Below are 16,780 nucleotides of genomic sequence, written 5' to 3'. Positions count from 1 at the left end.
AAAAAAGGATATATGCAGTGTTATCTTCATTTTAGATATCAAAAGGGTTTTGCGGCTCCCAGTATTTTGTTTTCAGTGGGAAAGGGGTCCAAGTGGCTCTTTGAGTGTTTTGGGTTGCCTACCCCTGGGTTAGGGTGACCATGGCAGGCCAGCCCCTTTGCCGGCAGAAGCCCCACCTGGCCCTGGCAGAGAAGAGCAGGCTGTGGGAACGCAAGGGGAGATGGTCGTGCCTGATGGTCTCCCACTGCCAGCAAAGCAGGGCCAGCCAAGAGCCAAGGAACAAGGAACAGGAGGCGCCTCCACGCAGCCGCTCTCAACCAGCCTCTCTGAACGTGATTCCCGATTCCAAAACCAGCCACAGCTCCTCTGATTCCCCAGCCTGGACCGCCACCTGCCTCCCCACCTTGAGTGCGATTCCTCGATTCCTCCACGTTTAGTGCAATGGAGCAAGCCTTTTGACTGGGGCGAGGGTGGTCTTTGCGTTCACTATTCAGTCAATAGGGACACCGACTCCCTTCCTGCCCCTCAAACACCCCCCTTCCACCCAGCAGAGTTATGTGCCATGTTCTACAAGCCTGTTTATGTATCGTCAGTTAGTATAATTATGCACAAGAACATAAGAGCATTTAACTGAAGATAACGACAGCTGCCTATTATTGTGTTCCCCCCCACACCAATATATATATATTAAGTAGCTTACATTGTATATTGCAACAGGCTTTGAATCAAAGTCAGTTTTAATGCAGGAGGTTGGCCATGCAGGCGAGTTGCATTTTAAGTAGTTTCCGCTAGATCCCGGTCGTTGGATGGTTTCCTGCACTGGAACCGGGGTGTAGATTCAGATCCTGGCATTGCAGGGGGCTTCCTTCAACCTCAGCCTTTCTGCACAGACGTCCAGGGCATAGGCCAGGAAGCCACAGCTTCCAAGCAGCCCCTCGGAGGGGGTCAGCTTTGCCTGGAGGCTCAGAGCTGCCTCAGCGGTAACTGGGCTCAGCTGCTCTCCAGAAGAAGCGATGCTGGCCTGGCACTCCTGGTCCGGCTCGAGGCGAGCGAGATTTGAGTCTCTTCCGGCCACACTGCAATTCCAAAGAAGGCCTCCCGCAACCGATGGAGCGAGGCTGGATGTGGTCCCAAGAAGGACGATCTTCTGCTGCCAGAGTCAGGAGGGCTGGCGCAAAAACCCCACCAGCCTGCAAGGACCTCTTTGGTCCTGACCTGAACCCCCATCCAGCGCCCCAGAGATCGTAGCCCTTGCTCTTTCAGCGGCGAGTAAGGGAGGAAAGAACTGGCTCCTTGCAAATTTTAATATGAACCTTTTGTCTCCTGGATTAGGAGTGGATCATTTTTTGGTTTTCACACTTCGCTATTTTTTTTTTATGCAGTTCCTGGCTTAACCCCCCCCTCCCCCATGTTTTAAAGATAAAATTTGTTGAGATTTATGTACTTTGAGAGAAAGTATGTTAGAAATGTATTGAAAAAGATGTTTAAATGCGTTTTTTGTGTGGGTGCAGTTTATTCTGTTGAACGCTGAAAATGGGATAGAGGAGACTTGTGAACATCACAGGGGAAACAGGACACGGCGAGACAAGCTGGACAGAGATGGAGTCATCCATGCTCCCCCCCTCAGACGTGAATCTCTCTTTGCCCTTCAAGGGTTCAGAGGCAAGCTGCAGCAGCAGGAGGAAGGGCAGATAGGATGGAGGTGCACACAGGTGCCAATACACCCAGGGCGAAGCACAGGCGGGTCATAAAATGAGGGCTCTGCCAAAGCCTCACACAACTTGTGCAGACTCTGGAAACCATTGTAATCAGGAAGAGGGAGACCAAGGTGCTCCCTGGCCTGGACGCTTTATGCTCAGTGGAAAAAGGGGAGGGGTCCAAAGCCAGTGCTCGGCTTTGACGTTTCGTACGTTACATTGCCTTTATGACTGCTAGAAAGCCAAGTTTTAAAGTACTTGGGGGAAATCTGGCCTACATCAACCCGCCAAGAATCCAAGCGATTCATGGCTAGGCTGGCTCTTGGATAACCTTTCCTCAAGTTTGCTTCGAAAAAACCCAGATCAGCCAGGTTCTCTTTTCAAGGGATCCTCTTGGGTGGCAGGATCCCAACCATCTTTACCTAATGGCTGAGGTTCTTGACAGAGCTTCACACCCCCTGTGGAAAGTCATCTGCACGCCAGCGTTACTGATGGTGCACGGGAGGCTTCCTTTGGGTCGCAATTGATAAGAGATGGAGCACTGCAGATGGTAACCACCAGGCCGGCCTCGAGACAGGAAAGCTGCACTGGGCTAGGAGGGAGGGGCTGCCCCAAAGGGCCGAGACAGGGCACAGCAACCTCAGACTGAAGGGAATTGGGACTCTTGGATCACAGCTGGCTTTTGTCCAGTGAAAGTGGGTGTAACCCCCTCCCCAAAAGCTGTCTTCAAAATAGAAGCAGAGGAGGAAAGGCAGAGAGAGAGAGAGAGAGACAAACGCCAAGCGTAAAAAGCCCTTAATATCCAGAGCCTCCTTTCTTGCGCTTAAAAAAAAAACAAAAACAAAAGGAAAAGGGAAAAAAAATGTGGCAAATAAAAAGGAGCTGTTTAATTTTTTTTTTCCTTTAAAAAAAAAAACCAGCACATGATACGTGGAAAATAAGAACTTACATAAATTATACAAATGAACTCGACATGGGTCGTTCTCGTTTCTGAAGCAGATATGTACAGTCTGGTTTTTGTGTTTTACTTGTTCTGTTCTGATAGTGTTAAGATGAAAGTCGGACGACAGTTTTTTTCTATACATTGCATTGATTTGAACTCTGAAAGGGTACCCCCCAAGAAGCAAACCTCCCCAGGTGGTGTTTCCCGCCTTCCTGATTTATCTGAAACCTTTCGAGGCCGCTGTCTGGGGATGGGGGGAGGAGGCAAGCCAAGCGGGCCCTTCCTCTTGCGTTGGGGCCCCGGCGCACCTGAGCCTTGGCTGCCCGGGAACCCTCGCCCTCCGCGGCCCTCCGTGCAGCAGCAGGCGCACCGGCGAGGAGGCGAGGAGAAAGCCAGCAGTCTGGCCTCAAGCCCAGCTAAGCCGGAGCGGCGTCACAGTCAGGCCCAAAGCGCTCAGCGTAGAGGAGCAAAACCACTCCTTGGTTTATCACAAATATTGATATACTTGTTTGCAAGACAGGGTTGCGGGCGAAAGGAATGTCGTTTGCGGGGTGTGTGGGTGACATCTCTCAAAAGCATTTACAACTTTGTGCTCGGGTGTACAGAAGAGAGCTGGGAGGGGGGGAAAGCAGGCTGTGGGTTCAGAGCTGCCAAAGGATAAACGCTGTTGTGCAAAAGATCCCCGTAGGAGCTGCCCACGGGGGAGGCTGCCGCCAAGTGCCGGTAAAGCTGCTGAGAGCTGCCTGGGGAGGTGAGGAACTGTCTGTGCACCATGAACGAGTGGAGAGCGAAGGGCTGCACCAGCGGGGAGAGGGCGGCCTGGTTTTTCAAGTACTGCAGGGGGTGGGAATAGCCGGCCGCGGGCATGCGGCTGCCCAGGCCGCCGCAGAGGGTCCCTGGGTACAAGCCTGTGAAGATGGGGCTAGAGAGGGGGAACTTGTGGCCCTCCAGCGCCCCGCCTGGGGGTGGGCCATGCAGTGACTTGCTGCCCTCCACATCCTGCTCTTTGGAAGGGGCTTCCTTTGGTAAGCGCAAGGGCGAGACTGCTCGGACCTTCTTCTCCAAAAGGCCTTTGTCCAGATCCTCCAGGCTGCGCTTCAGAGGGCGAGCTGCCCCGACGCCCGGAGCCAAGGCTTTGCGGCTCAGGACCGGGTGTACCATCCCGTCTAACTTTCTCGGGGCTGGCAGCTTGCAGGCCCTCAGGAGGGGCTCCCCCTGTTTCTTTGGGGCAGAGACCGTCATTGGGGAGACCCGACAAGCCTTTGGGTTGCCCTCCGCACTTAGAGTTTGGCTGGTCAAGGCGTGGAACCGGGTGGAGCTTTTGCCCTCCTCCACCCCCCCGGGCGAACCCCGCAAGAGAGGGGCTCCCAAGGTCTTTGTGGTCTGTTTGTGCCCCCCTTTGGGAAGACTCAGGTCTGTGGGCTGATCGTCCGAAGAGGTTTCCCGGGGGGTCTTGTTCTCCAGCTGGTGCAGAGGCGGGTGGTAGCTGAGGAGTCGCCTGTCCTGGGGCTTATGGGGAGGGAACCCGGCTGCATTTCCCCCGTAGGCATCTCGGGGGAAGTACTTGGAGCATGGCTGGCCCCCCAGGTGGTGCTCGGCACGCCTGTAGAGGCTGTGGAGGGGAGGGGAGGCGTAGAAGTCTGCCAAGAAGCCTGGCACGTGCGAGTGGTGCAGGACCCTCCTCTCGTTCATTCGTTCCTTCATGTCCTGGATGTCCGACTTCAGCGCGTAGGACTCCGCCAGGGCACTCAAGTGCTGCTTGGAAAAATCGCAACATTCAGAGTCTGGTTTCTTATGCAGGGATTCGTGCCGGTAGGCATCGTGAGTGGGCCTCCTGTCCTCTGCAGTCTTGGGTTTGAAACTCTGCACGTGTTGGATGACCGATGGCCTGCTGACCGCGGCACTGTCCACCGAGTGCCTGGGAGACAGCAGTCCTGGCCTGCCAGACAAGAGGTCGTCCTTGCTGCTGAACTTCTTCTTGCTGATCAGGGGTGGTGGGGAGCCGTACGGGTAGTTGCTGCAGGACAGGGCTGCCCCACTCACCTGGGAGAGGAGCTTCTTTTTCGCCAGAGGGGACATGATGCCCGGGTTGCCCTTGGAGTAGAGTAACGGGGTGGAACCAAACCCAGGGTCCCCATTGAAGGAGCTCGGGAACTCCTTCTCCTTGAACATGTCGAAGTTCTGCACCACCAGCACTTTGGGGCTCTGCTTCAGGGCACTGTGGATGTCCTCGCTGCCCAGCTGATCCACTTTCACTGTGCAGTTGGCAATGTAGTCCGCCATCTCTGGGATCTTATCATCTTCCAGCTCGTTCTGACTCGGAAGATGGAGGCCGGGGAAGCTGCTGAATGGCATTGCCTGGGCCTCCTCCTGAAGGTCTTCTGCAACACAGGACACCCCCCGTGGTTCCTGCTTGGGTTCCTCCTGCAGCTCCTCCAGCGGGGGGCTTCTGATCAGGGCTTCGGGGGGGACCAGAGACGCCTCAGCCAGAGGCTCCTCCTCTTCCAAGAAGGCCACTCCGGGGACTGGTGGAGGGGACAGCCGAGACCCTTCGGCGGAGAGCTTCATGGCTTCTGCTGCAGTCAGGTCCGATAAGCTTTTCTGCAACGGGCATTCCTGATTCTTCTCTTTGGCTGATGAACCCTAATAAAAGATTTGGAGAGGAAACTGTGAGAAAACACCGCCCAGACAAGCATCCTATCTGCAGACAATGCCAAGTTCTCTCTCGGCAAAGAAAGCCCTCGGCCTTTGCACTGAAGCCTGCGGGGTTTTCTGGTGGCCTCCACAAGAGGGGAAGGATTAGGACTCAGCCCTTCTCTTCTGTCCCACCATAAGGTGCAGGCAAAGCTACCTTCCTGATCTGCATTTTCAGTACGGTATGGACACCCGGTAACCTTCATGGAAGGTTGCCCACCCATCAATTACAGGACTGGTCACTGCTGCTGGGTTCATGGAGCAGCCCAGGCAGAGAAAACCCAATCCCAGCCAAATGGATTCCTTTAATCTCTGTTTTAGACTTAAGCTTTCAGTGCTATCCAAGGCGGCCCTTGCTAAAAAGAAGGATCTCTCTTAGTGTGGACCGAGGGCAGAGCTGGAGTGAAACTAGGGCCGTCTTGGGCTTTACCTGTGACGAATGTTCCTTCCAGCCCTTTTGCTAAGGATCTCCCCTTTTTGGTTTCCTCCGTCAATCCATTGAACTTGAGGCCATCCTGAGAAGCAGCTGCCTGGCAATCTTGCAAAATCATCTTCCCTCCCCAGCGGTTTTTAGGCAGGAAGCCCTGACCACAGCGTCATGGGCTAAGCCAGGGGTAGGCCGCCTTGGCTCTTTTATGACTCGTGGACTTCAACTCCCAGAATTCCTGAGCCAGCATGGGGAAACTATGGCCCCCTTTATGACTTGGGGACTTCAACTCCCAGAATTCCTGAGCCGGCATGGCTCAGCTTGGAAACCTCTCCCTTTCCCCTCAGCATGGCTGACTCAGGAATTCTGGGAGTTGAAGTCCACCAGTCAAAAAGAGCCAAGGTTGCCTACCCTTGGATTAGGTGGAACCAACAGGCCCAAAATCCCTAGGGTGCTTCTGTGGCTAATGAGGGGGGTGTCTTTTCACTCTGCCCCAGACCTTGCTTATTAGGAAATCCCAGGGCTGTGGAGTAGATGGTGTGTATATGGGGGGGGGGAGAGAAAACATTTTGAGGAAAACAACAGGAAGTAGCTACAGTAGACTTGCCTGGAAGCAGCCAGGTAGAAATACCCCAATAGGTAGGAGTAGAGATCACATTGTATTCAGACAGTGGGGCGGGGGGATGATGGGGACTGTAGTCTGACCCACATGGAGAGGATTGGTCTACACCAGGGGTAGGCCACCTTGGCTCTTTTATGACTCGTGGACTTCAACTCCCAGAATTCCTGAGCCAGCATGGTTCAGCTTGGAAACCTCTCCCTTTCCCCTCAGCGTGGCTGGCTCAGGAATTCTGGGAGTTGAAGTCCACGAGTCATAAAAGAGCCAAGGTGGCCTACCCCTGGGCTAAGGTAAGCACCTGTGCTTTCCCTTCTCTTTCTTGGGCCCAAAGAGAGAGCGGTAGGAAAGTAATCCTCTCGGTGCTACCGTCAGGAGATGGATGGAAGCCCCGTCTTCTCCCAGATTTGTGCCTCTGCAGCTGCTTTTTAAGTTTCCCTGCGGGTTGAGGAGAATGTGAAGCTGGCAGCCAGAGAGAATTTTAGTATTTTTTAGTCAGCTCTTGTCCCCAAAGAGAGTCGCCCAATATTTGCCGATCAAAATGGGGTGGTACAGGTCTCTGCTGGTCAGAGTATATAGCTAGCTTAGGAATTAAGAACTGTGTGTAAAGCAAGTAGCATTTTTAACGGTTAAAATGATGTCCCCTTAAGGGATGGCCTTCTGGGAAATGTAGTTTTAGTTGTTACCTGGTTATATCTGTGTTAGGATTGGCCACTGGGAGGGTCTTGTGTTTTTATTACGGGATATCCTGTTTACGTGCCAGTCTATCCTCTCTCCATGAATCCTAGCCACGAGGGTTAGGAGCTCCGTAGAATGGAGAAATCTATTATCCTTTTACCTACGCTGATGGGTCCCAATTACAATTTGCATTCCAGAGGAATTTCAGCAGTAACTGTAAGCCTGGAATAAAGTAATTTTGTATGACTGATTCATGGAGTTAATTCTGCCTGTTTCAAATGAAATCCAGCAATCTCTTTGCTTGAACCAGAACAAGGTCAAATAATGAAAAATTTGGGACGTACACAAAACCGGAACAGGTAGAACTGACCTCTGCTGGGTCCTGGGGCTTTGGTGCCTCCTCTCGCTCCTTCTTGCTCTTCACGTTTTCATGCTTGATGCGCTTTGTGCCCGCCAGTTTTATCTTACTCTCCACCTCCTGAGCGACCTCTTGCTTCCGAGGCTTCACCTGTGGCAACGGCTTATCTTCCTCCCCTTTAATGTATCTTTCGTAGGGCAAGATTAATCTGAAGAACAAATAATCAGTCAGTTATGGAGATTCTTGCCCATGGGAAGTATCCTGTCCTGGTAATGGATGCGCCGTGGAAAAGCACCTTTGGAGTGTCCGGGAGGAAGCGGGCCTGCGGCTGCTTTGGGCAGAGAAGGGCCTCCAGCTTGCAGGTCCAGGATGGGGTCACCACAAGCATCAGGAGGGTCCTCCACATGGCATTAGGGAAGCCAAGGCCAGTTTCATTCCCAATCCCTCTCCCCCCCCGGGGACCCCTCTTTCTCCCCGTCAAAAGGGAATCTGGTTTTAGGTTTTGCTTTGAAGAGGTGCTTAACTAAATGAGCCCACTCTCCTCTGGTTACACCTTGGATTTGTAAGTCGTCAAAGAGATTTTTTTACGCTCTTCTTCTTAAAGAACTCTTTGATACCTTCCTAGGCTACAGGTTTAGGTAAGCCTTAAGTAATTATAAAGGGAACCCTTAACAAACGGGATGGTTTTAAAAACTCAGAACTTGCATTCACCCCGTGTGTGTGTGTGTGTGTGTGTGTGTGTGTCCATTCTCTTGCTCCCAATCAGCTGTACACTCAGGGGAAGGCAACCTTGGCTCTTTTATGACTCGTGGACTTCAACTCCCAGAATTCCTGAGCCAGCATGGCTCAGCTTGGAAACCTCTCCCTTTCCCCTCAGCGTGGCTGGCTCAGGAATTCTGGGAGTTGAAGTCCACAAGTCATAAAAGAGCCAAGGTTGCCTACCTCTGGCCTAAGCCTAGGCCACTCTATGGCTCGTGGACCTCAACTCCCAGAATTCCTGAGCCAGCGTGGCTCAGCATGGAAACCTCTCACTTTCCCCTCAGCATGGCTGGCTCAGGAATTCTGGGAGTTGAAGTCCACGAGTCATAAAAGAGCCCAAGGTTGCCTACCCCTGCACTAGGAGAAAGTCTTGTACGTTACTAGGGTGTTATATCTGGGGAAAGATTTTGGACCTCTTTTGAGCTGGTTCAAAAAAAAATCAAAATGAGATTTTGAGTTGGATCAAATCAGCCCTTAGCAAACAAGCTACTTATTTTCCTGAACTTTGACCCTTTACGTCAACTGAATCGAGTTTTTATTTATAATGCCATTTTGGGTCATTAAATAAAGTTAGCCTATGTAGCCATGAGACTTTTCCACTCTGGACCCTCCACCCGTAAAAATTGGGGCACTGAATTTTCCATCAGCAGAGAAAGATATTTGTGTTCTAGAAAACGGAGGAAGGCTGAGGGGGATGCGGGAGCAGGTGAGAGACCCCTCTTTACTAGAGGGAAAGCATAAGAGGAGAGAGACTGGGTAGGAACCCAACGTATTTATTTATTTTTTAAAATCCCTACCTCCTGAACGATGCCACTCTTTTTTAGAAAATAAATTTTAAAAACCCTCAATGCTAATTTTTTCCCCCCTTGATCTAAAAAAGGAAGACTTTCTTCAATGCTAACGAAAGGGTTACGCTGGCTATCTGGGTTTCAAGCATTGGTGATTAAAGTTTTTTATAATGCATTCGGCATGATTAATGAATTACTCGTGGCGGGAATAAAATGGGAACTTTTTACAAGGCAAACATGTTTTTTAAGGCATCTGTGAAAAAACAAAAACAAAAAACCACGGACTTGGCTTTAAAAACAACACGAATCTGTCCAAATATCAGACTGCTTTAATTACAGTTTAATCTTAAGAATTCAAAGTTTAAAAAAAAAGAAAAAAGCTTTTGTTCAAATGCAGATTTTGCTTTCTGGCTTGTTCCCTGAATCCACTCCAGACCGTGTGGTTTAGATTTAGATGTTCCAATTGCAGAGAGAGAGAGAGAGAGAGATGGGACTCGCTGCTTCCCAAATGATAGCATTTCACATTTTAATAAAGTGCAGCATAATTGATGTTAAATATAAACCGACTTCATGCTTTATTAGAAAACCAGCGTTATTAGCTGAGGATGAGCCCAGCCTCTGCCCCCCCCTCCAAAAGAAGCCTAACCTAGAGGAAAAATCCTCTTCAGATCCCATTACAAACTGAGTTTAAACACGTTACAGCTGCTGGAATGGGGGGGGGAACATTCCCTCTATATGCAGGCTTAGCGAAATAGCAGGGAGGTTGCCAAATGCTTCCCGTGGTAACATTACGGTTACTGTTTATGTAGTGAAAAAAGGAGTAAAACAAGGCTGATGGGGGGTGGGGGGGCTGGGAGGACCTGAAGAAGCAAAGGAGCGTGGCTTCGGTTGCCTTGCGGAGCAATATTTATCTCTTCTCTGCCGTATGTTAAATATTTAAAGAATCAGGTTTAGCCAAAACACATTTTTTTTTTTTTGCAGCAAGATTGCGTTGGCACTGCAGAAAAGATTGTTTGACTTGGGTTGCTATGGGAACGTGCAGCCTCTCTGGAATCTGCATATTCAGCTGATAAATCAGCAGCTCGGGCGGGATGCCCAACCGCCGGCAGCTACCTTGGGGGTTCAGGATCCCCCTTCACGGACCGGTCCAGGAACCTTTCCCCCGGGGACTTTCCAGTTTGGTCCCAGAAAGCCTGCGGCCTCCTTTGTGATCCGGTCATCACTAAGGGTGGCCTGCAGCATCCCCCCCCCACACACACACAGGAGAGGCCAAGGGCCCTTGGCCTGGCTGGTCCCAGGTAGCCGGGAATTGGAGCGATGGGGAAAAGGCGGAGGAAGCAGGTACACTGCCCTGCCTGGGTGAATATACCTGGCTGATACAACTGAAAACGCCATGGAGCCCTTCCACGACAACTGTAACCTGAGGAGGAGGTTTCCAGGGCTAGAATTTCCACTGTGTCCCCCCCCCCGTACCCCCCTTTTAATCTCTTTTTCTCTCTGGTTGTGCTGTTGAAGCCCAACGCGGTTACCACAGGACGTGCGATCTTATCGTGTCATTATGAGATGCTGTTGTACAATACAAGCATAATCCAGCGGATGGGAGACTCAAAACCTCCAGCTGCTCTCTTGGTAAAACACAACACCAGCACACACACACACACACACACACACACACAGTCTCTCTCTGAGAGTCAATATTGCCCCAGACAGGAAGAATGCAGCTCTCTCCTTCGCCAATGCAACAGGCCTGAAATTAGCAGCTTGATTTAATTTCTCTGTAATTATTGTCACTCAGCTGAAGACTGACATCAACCTCTGTGCAAAATAAAAGAGGCGGGGGGGCACTTCGCAACCGTAGCAGAAATAAGCCAGGAAGGGTCGGCATTCCCCCCCCCACCCGAGCCCCCACCTTGCCAACCCCCCCCATTGGATGTGGACCAAGGAAGGCTGGCGGGGCGCTTCCATTAAGGCTCCTTGGGCTGGTTGCCTTGGCGGCTGCTCCCTCCACAAGGCTTTCTCTCCAATTTTCAGGAAAATCCCTGCCCCAGGAGGGCATCCTGGGTGCCCAGCATGGCACAACTTCTCCCTTCCCACAGATTCTCACTCCCATGTTGGCAAGTAGGGATAACGCAAGAAGGGTACCGGCCACAGAAGAACGGATCATAGCAATATTTTCATTTTTATATTGGTTTTTTTTTGGGGGGGGGACTATTTGGGGTGATTTGAAATCATCATGTATATTTGGTTTCCCTGGTTCAGCAGTTTGGCACTAAAATCTGCTGGTTTTCTGGCGGTACAAAAGAGGAGCCCATCTGTGGGATCCAGGCACAGCTCGGCCCCAGCGTAGATTCACCAAACACTGAGAACGGTTAGAAAGACCCCAAGATTTACTCCCAGGTTACTCCAAGGTTCCATCTGGGTGTGTGCTTTTACCCGTAACAGCCTTATAAAGTACAGTTCCTATGTTTTAAGTTAATAAAATGCATTATTTAAGGGATAATTGCCGTAACTAGAATATGTAAACAGCAGCACATTAAAAAACAATTTTTTCCCATAGATAGCAGATTCTGGAACAGCGAGGGGCAGATTTTTCCCCCCCTCCTGCAATAATAAAAGAATAACATTTTCCAGTCCACAGCAGAAACAGCAGGGGGGCCTTTCCTATCAACTGAGCTGCTGATTAAATTCAATGACTATGAAAAGCAAGATTATCCTTTGCAAAATAGTAATAATAATAATGGCGACTTCAAAAAAAATAAAATCCATACAAGCTGATTGAACAAACCGGAAACTGCATTAATCCTCACTTAATGCAGTGATAGATGACATTTAATTGCAACTATTTCCCCCCCCCCCTTAAGGAAAAAAAAAATCATGTGTAACTGAACGTTAGTTTAAATAATGCGGCTTCCCGTCCCGAGTTTTTTAGCTTTCGGTGTCCTCTGATATAATGAAAAATTCAACATATGCCTCTGCAGCGGAAGTCAAAGGTCATCAAATCTATTACAGTAATGTAAGTCATCTGGCACTCTGCCAGGCTTTTGGAAAATAAAGGGAAGAAAGAAAGGAGAGGGGAGGGGAGGAAAAGGAGGAGGGCACCATTACTCTCTCTTACCTTCTCTCTTAAAATGAGTTAAACAAGAAAGACAAACAGACGAAACCAGAGCAATTGCAGGAATACTTTATGGGGTGTGTGTGGTGCCTCTTCACTGCCAACAGATTATTTTATGTTTACAAATTCTCTGGGGCTTTTCCTCACCTCCACTAAAAGGCAGAAACTTAGAACATTAAAAACATGGATTTCACAGCACGTCAAACGTGTCTTCATCGCTGGGATTTCATAAACCATGTGGAGATAAAAACACGCCGGCCCACTCGTGTCCTTCTCTGGCCAACATTGGGAAAAGGGAACTCTTGAAGAAGTCGTGGGAATGCGAACGGCTCCTATCCCAATGAATGCTTGTGCCACGTGACTGATCTGAAGTCAAACTCTTTCACAGGGAACCATGGCATGCAGCTCTTTATGGAAACCTTTGCCATCACCACCACTACCACCACCACCACCACCACCACCAGCATTGGCCAGCCAGGATCCTTGGGATAGAATCAAGATCATGTGAAGTGTTAATACTACTTTACAAGGCCTTGGTAAGGCCACACTTGGAATACTGCATCCAGTTTTGGTCACCGCGATGTAAAAAAGATGTTGACACTCTAGAAAGAGTACAGAGAAGAGCAACAAAGATGATCAGGGGGCTGGAGGCTAAGGCATATAAGGAACGGCTGCTGGAATTGGGTATGTCTAGTTTAATGAAGAGAAGGACGAGGGGGGACATGATAGCAGTCTTCCAGTATCTCAGGGGCTGCCACAAAGAAGAGGGAGTCAAGCTATTTCCCAAGGCGCCTGAAGGCAGGACAAGAAGCAACGGATGGAAACTAACCAAGGAGAGAAGCAACCTAGAACTAAGGAGAAACTTCCTGACAGTTAGAACAATTAACCAGTGGAACAACCTGCCTCCAGAAGTGGTGAATGCTCCAACACTGGAAGTTTTTAAGAAGCGACTGGATAGCCATTTGTCTGAAATGGTATAGGGTTTCCTGCCTGAGCAGGGGGTTGGACTAGATGACCTCCAAGGTCCCTTCCAACTTTATTATTATTATTATTATTATTATTATTATTATTATTATTATTATTATTATTATTATTATTATTATTATTATTATTATTATTATTTGAGATTAAGTCATAACCACAACCGCAGCCCCAAAGGGGGCCACCCAGGCACCATTTTTAACGCTCTTTGGCAAGGCTCCAATGTTGGGACCACGCCAGGAGAGCCAGGCCTTGCAGCAGTTCACATTTTAATAGCTGAATGAAATGTATGACCCTGAAGGCCTTTGAGTCAAGAGGTCAAGCTTCAGCTTCATCTTGGCTTCCAAGGGCTGGGGAGACAAATATTTGAATGGGTTACAGGTCGGCCTTTCTAGGCCAATCAGGACTGGAGGAGCAAGGGGTTGGTTCCGAGTCACCAAGCAGGGTAGGACAAGGGAGGCAACCTTGGCTCTTTTATGACTCGTGGACTTCAACTCCCAGAATTCCCGAGCCAGCCACGCTGAGGGGAAAGGGAGAGGCTTCCAAGCTGAGCCATGCTGGCTCAGGAATTCTGGGAGTTGAAGTCCACGAGTCATAAAAGAGCCAAGGTTGCCTACCCCTGCACTGGGTTGTTGTTGTTGTGGGAAAAATAGGAGGATGAAGATGCTTTGTGTATGTTCTCTAACTAGAGTTATTTGGCAAAGAGCCAAGGTTGCCTCCCTTGTCCTACTGATGGGGGGCAAACTAGCTTTTATAATGTATGCTCTACTAAACCCTCTGTGTCGGTGTGATTGTTTGTAACCTTCAACTTGACAAAATGGTGCACTGCAGGGCAACCATTTTTGAATCAACGTACCTCAGATGGGCTAATTTATAGAATGTGTCCTAAATTAGTAAGGCCTAGATCAGGGGTAGGCAACCTTGGCTCTTTTATGACTCGTGGACTTCAACTCCCAGAATTCCTGAGCCAGCATGGCTCAGCATGGAAACCTCTCCCTTTNGGGGACCCCTCTTTCTCCCCGTCAAAAGGGAATCTGGTTTTAGGTTTTGCTTTGAAGAGGTGCTTAACTAAATGAGCCCACTCTCCTCTGGTTACACCTTGGATTTGTAAGTCGTCAAAGAGATTTTTTTACGCTCTTCTTCTTAAAGAACTCTTTGATACCTTCCTAGGCTACAGGTTTAGGTAAGCCTTAAGTAATTCTAAAGGGAACCCTTAGCAAATGGGATGGCTTTAAAAACTCAGAACTTGCATTCACCCTGTGTGTGTGTGTGTGTGTGTGTGTCCATTCTCTTGCTCCCAATCAGCTGTACACTCAGGGGTAGGCAACCTTGGCTCTTTTATGACTCGAGGACTTCAACCCCCAGAATTCCTGAGCCAGCATGGCTCAGCATGGAAACCTCTCCCTTTCTCCTCAGCATGGCTGGCTCAGGAATTCTGGGAGTTGAAGTCCACGAGTCATAAAAGAGCCAAGGTTGCCTACCTCTGGCCTAAGCCTAGGCCACTCTATGGCTCGTGGACCTCAACTCCCAGAATTCCTGAGCCAGCATGGCTCAGCATGGAAACCTCTCACTTTCCCCTCAGCATGGCTGGCTCAGGAATTCTGGGAGTTGAAGTCCACGAGTCATAAAAGAGCCCAAGGTTGCCTACCCCTGCACTAGGAGAAAGTCTTGTACGTTACTAGGGTGTTATATCTGGGGAAAGATTTTGGACCTCTTTTGAGCTGGTTCAAAAAAAAATCAAAATGAGATTTTGAGTTGGATCAAATCAGCCCTTAGCAAACAAGCTACTTATTTTCCTGAACTTTGGCCCTTTACGTCAACTGAATTGAGTTTTTATTTATAATGCCATTTGGGGTCATTAAGTAAAGTTAGCCGATGTACCCAAGAGACTTTTCCAGTCTGGACCCTCCACCCGTAAAAATTGGGGCACTGAATTTTCCATCAGCAGAGAAAGATATTTGTGTTCTGGAAAACTGAGGAAGGCTGAGGGGGATGCGGGAGCAGGTGAGAGACCCCTCTTTACTAGAGGGAAAGCATAAGAGAAGAGAGACTGGGTAGGAACCCAATGTATTTATTTATTTTTTTAAATCCCTACCTCCTGAACGATGCCATTCTTTTTTAGAAAGTAAATTTTAAAAACCCTCGATGCTAATTTCCCCCCCCCTTGATCTAAAAAAGGAAGACTTTCTTCAATGCTAACGAAAGGGTTACGCTGGCTATCTGGGTTTCAAGCATTGGTGATTAAAGTTTTTTATAATGCATTCGGCATGATTAATGAATTACTCATGGCGGGAATAAAATGGGAACTTTTTACAAGGCAAACATGTTTTTTAAGGCATCTGTGAAAAAACAAAAACAAAAAACCACGGACTTGGCTTTAAAAACAACACGAATCTGTCCAAATATCAGACTGCTTTAATTACAGTTTAATCTTAAGAATTCAAAGTTTAAAAAAAAAAAAAAAGCTTTTGTTCAAATGCAGATTTTGCTTTCTGGCTTGTTCCCTGAATCCACTCCAGACCGTGTGGTTTAGATTTAGATGTCCCAATTGCAGAGAGAGAGAGAGAGAGAGAGAGAGAGAGAGAGAGAAAGAGAGAGAGAGAGAGAGAGAGAGAGAGAGATGGGACTCGCTGCTTCCCAAATGATAGCATTTCACATTTTAATAAAGTGCAGCATAATTGATGTTAAATATAAACCGACTTCATGCCTTATTAGAAAACCAGCGTCATTAGCTGAGGACGCTCTGGCCGCGCCAGGAGAGGAAGGAGATAGGAGGCTTTTGAGCCCAGCCTCTGCCCCCCCCCTCCAAAGGAGGCCTAACCCAGAGGAAAAGTCCTCGTTGGATCCCATTACAAACTGAGTTTAAACATGTTACAGCTGCTGGAATGGGGGGGGGGAACATTCCCTCTATATGCAGGCTTAGCGAAATAGCAGGGAGGTTGCCAAATGCTTCCCGTGGTAACATTACGGTTACTGTTTATGTAGTGAAAAAAGGAGTAAAACAAGGCTGATGGGGGGTGGGGGGGCTGGGAGGACCTGAAGAAGCAAAGGAGCGTGGCTTCGGTTGCCTTGCGGAGCAATATTTATCTCTTCTCTGCCGTATGTTAAATATTTAAAGAATCAGGTTTAGCCAAAACACATTTTTTTTTTTTTTGCAGCAAGATTGCGTTGGCACTGCAGAAAAGATTGTTTGACTTGGGTTGCTATGGGAACGTGCAGCCTCTCTGGAATCTGCATATTCAGCTGATAAATCAGCAGCTCGGGCCGGATGCCCAACCGCCGGCAGCTACCTTGGGGGTTCAGGATCCCCCTTCACGGACCGGTCCAGGAACCTTTCCCCCGGGGACTTTCCAGTTTGGTCCCAGAAAGCCTGCGGCCTCCTTTGTGATCCGGTCATCACTAAGGGTGGCCTGCAGCATCCCCCCCCCCCACACACAGGAGAGGCCAAGGGCCCTTGGCCTGGCCGGTCCCAGGTAGCCGGGAATTGGAGCGATGGGGAAAAGGCGGAGGAAGCAGGTACACTGCCCTGCCTGGGTGAATATACCTGGCTGATACAACTGCAAACGCCATGGAGCCCTTCCACGACAACTGTAACCTGAGGAGGAGGTTTCCAGGGCTAGAATTTCCACTGTGTCCCCCCCCCGTACCCCCCTTTTAATCTCTTTTTCTCTCTGGTTGTGCTGTTGAAGCCCAACGCGGTTACCACAGGACGTGCGATCTTATCGTG

The 16,780-nt window shown here is 49.3% G+C and overlaps 1 protein-coding gene across 1 annotated transcript in view; it reads right to left on the bottom strand.

Annotated features, from left to right (window-relative positions):
* Positions 1-3,219: 3,219 nt before the first annotated feature.
* ARID5B (AT-rich interaction domain 5B) overlaps positions 3,220-16,780 on the bottom strand; it is a 187,134-nt gene continuing 173,573 nt past the window's right edge. Inside the window, exons 10-11 of the mRNA XM_015822324.1 lie at positions 7,426-7,621; positions 3,220-5,283 (exon numbers count right to left, since the gene is read on the bottom strand). Of these exons, the coding sequence (XP_015677810.1) occupies positions 3,220-5,283; positions 7,426-7,621 (2,260 nt within the window). The remainder of the gene's footprint in view (positions 5,284-7,425; positions 7,622-16,780) is intronic.

Source organism: Protobothrops mucrosquamatus, unplaced genomic scaffold (genome assembly GCF_001527695.2).
Source record: "Protobothrops mucrosquamatus isolate PMUCROS unplaced genomic scaffold, P.Mucros_1.0 scaffold1524, whole genome shotgun sequence".
Lineage (NCBI taxonomy): Eukaryota > Metazoa > Chordata > Lepidosauria > Squamata > Viperidae > Protobothrops > Protobothrops mucrosquamatus.
This window is presented reverse-complemented; position numbering and strand designations above follow the sequence as displayed.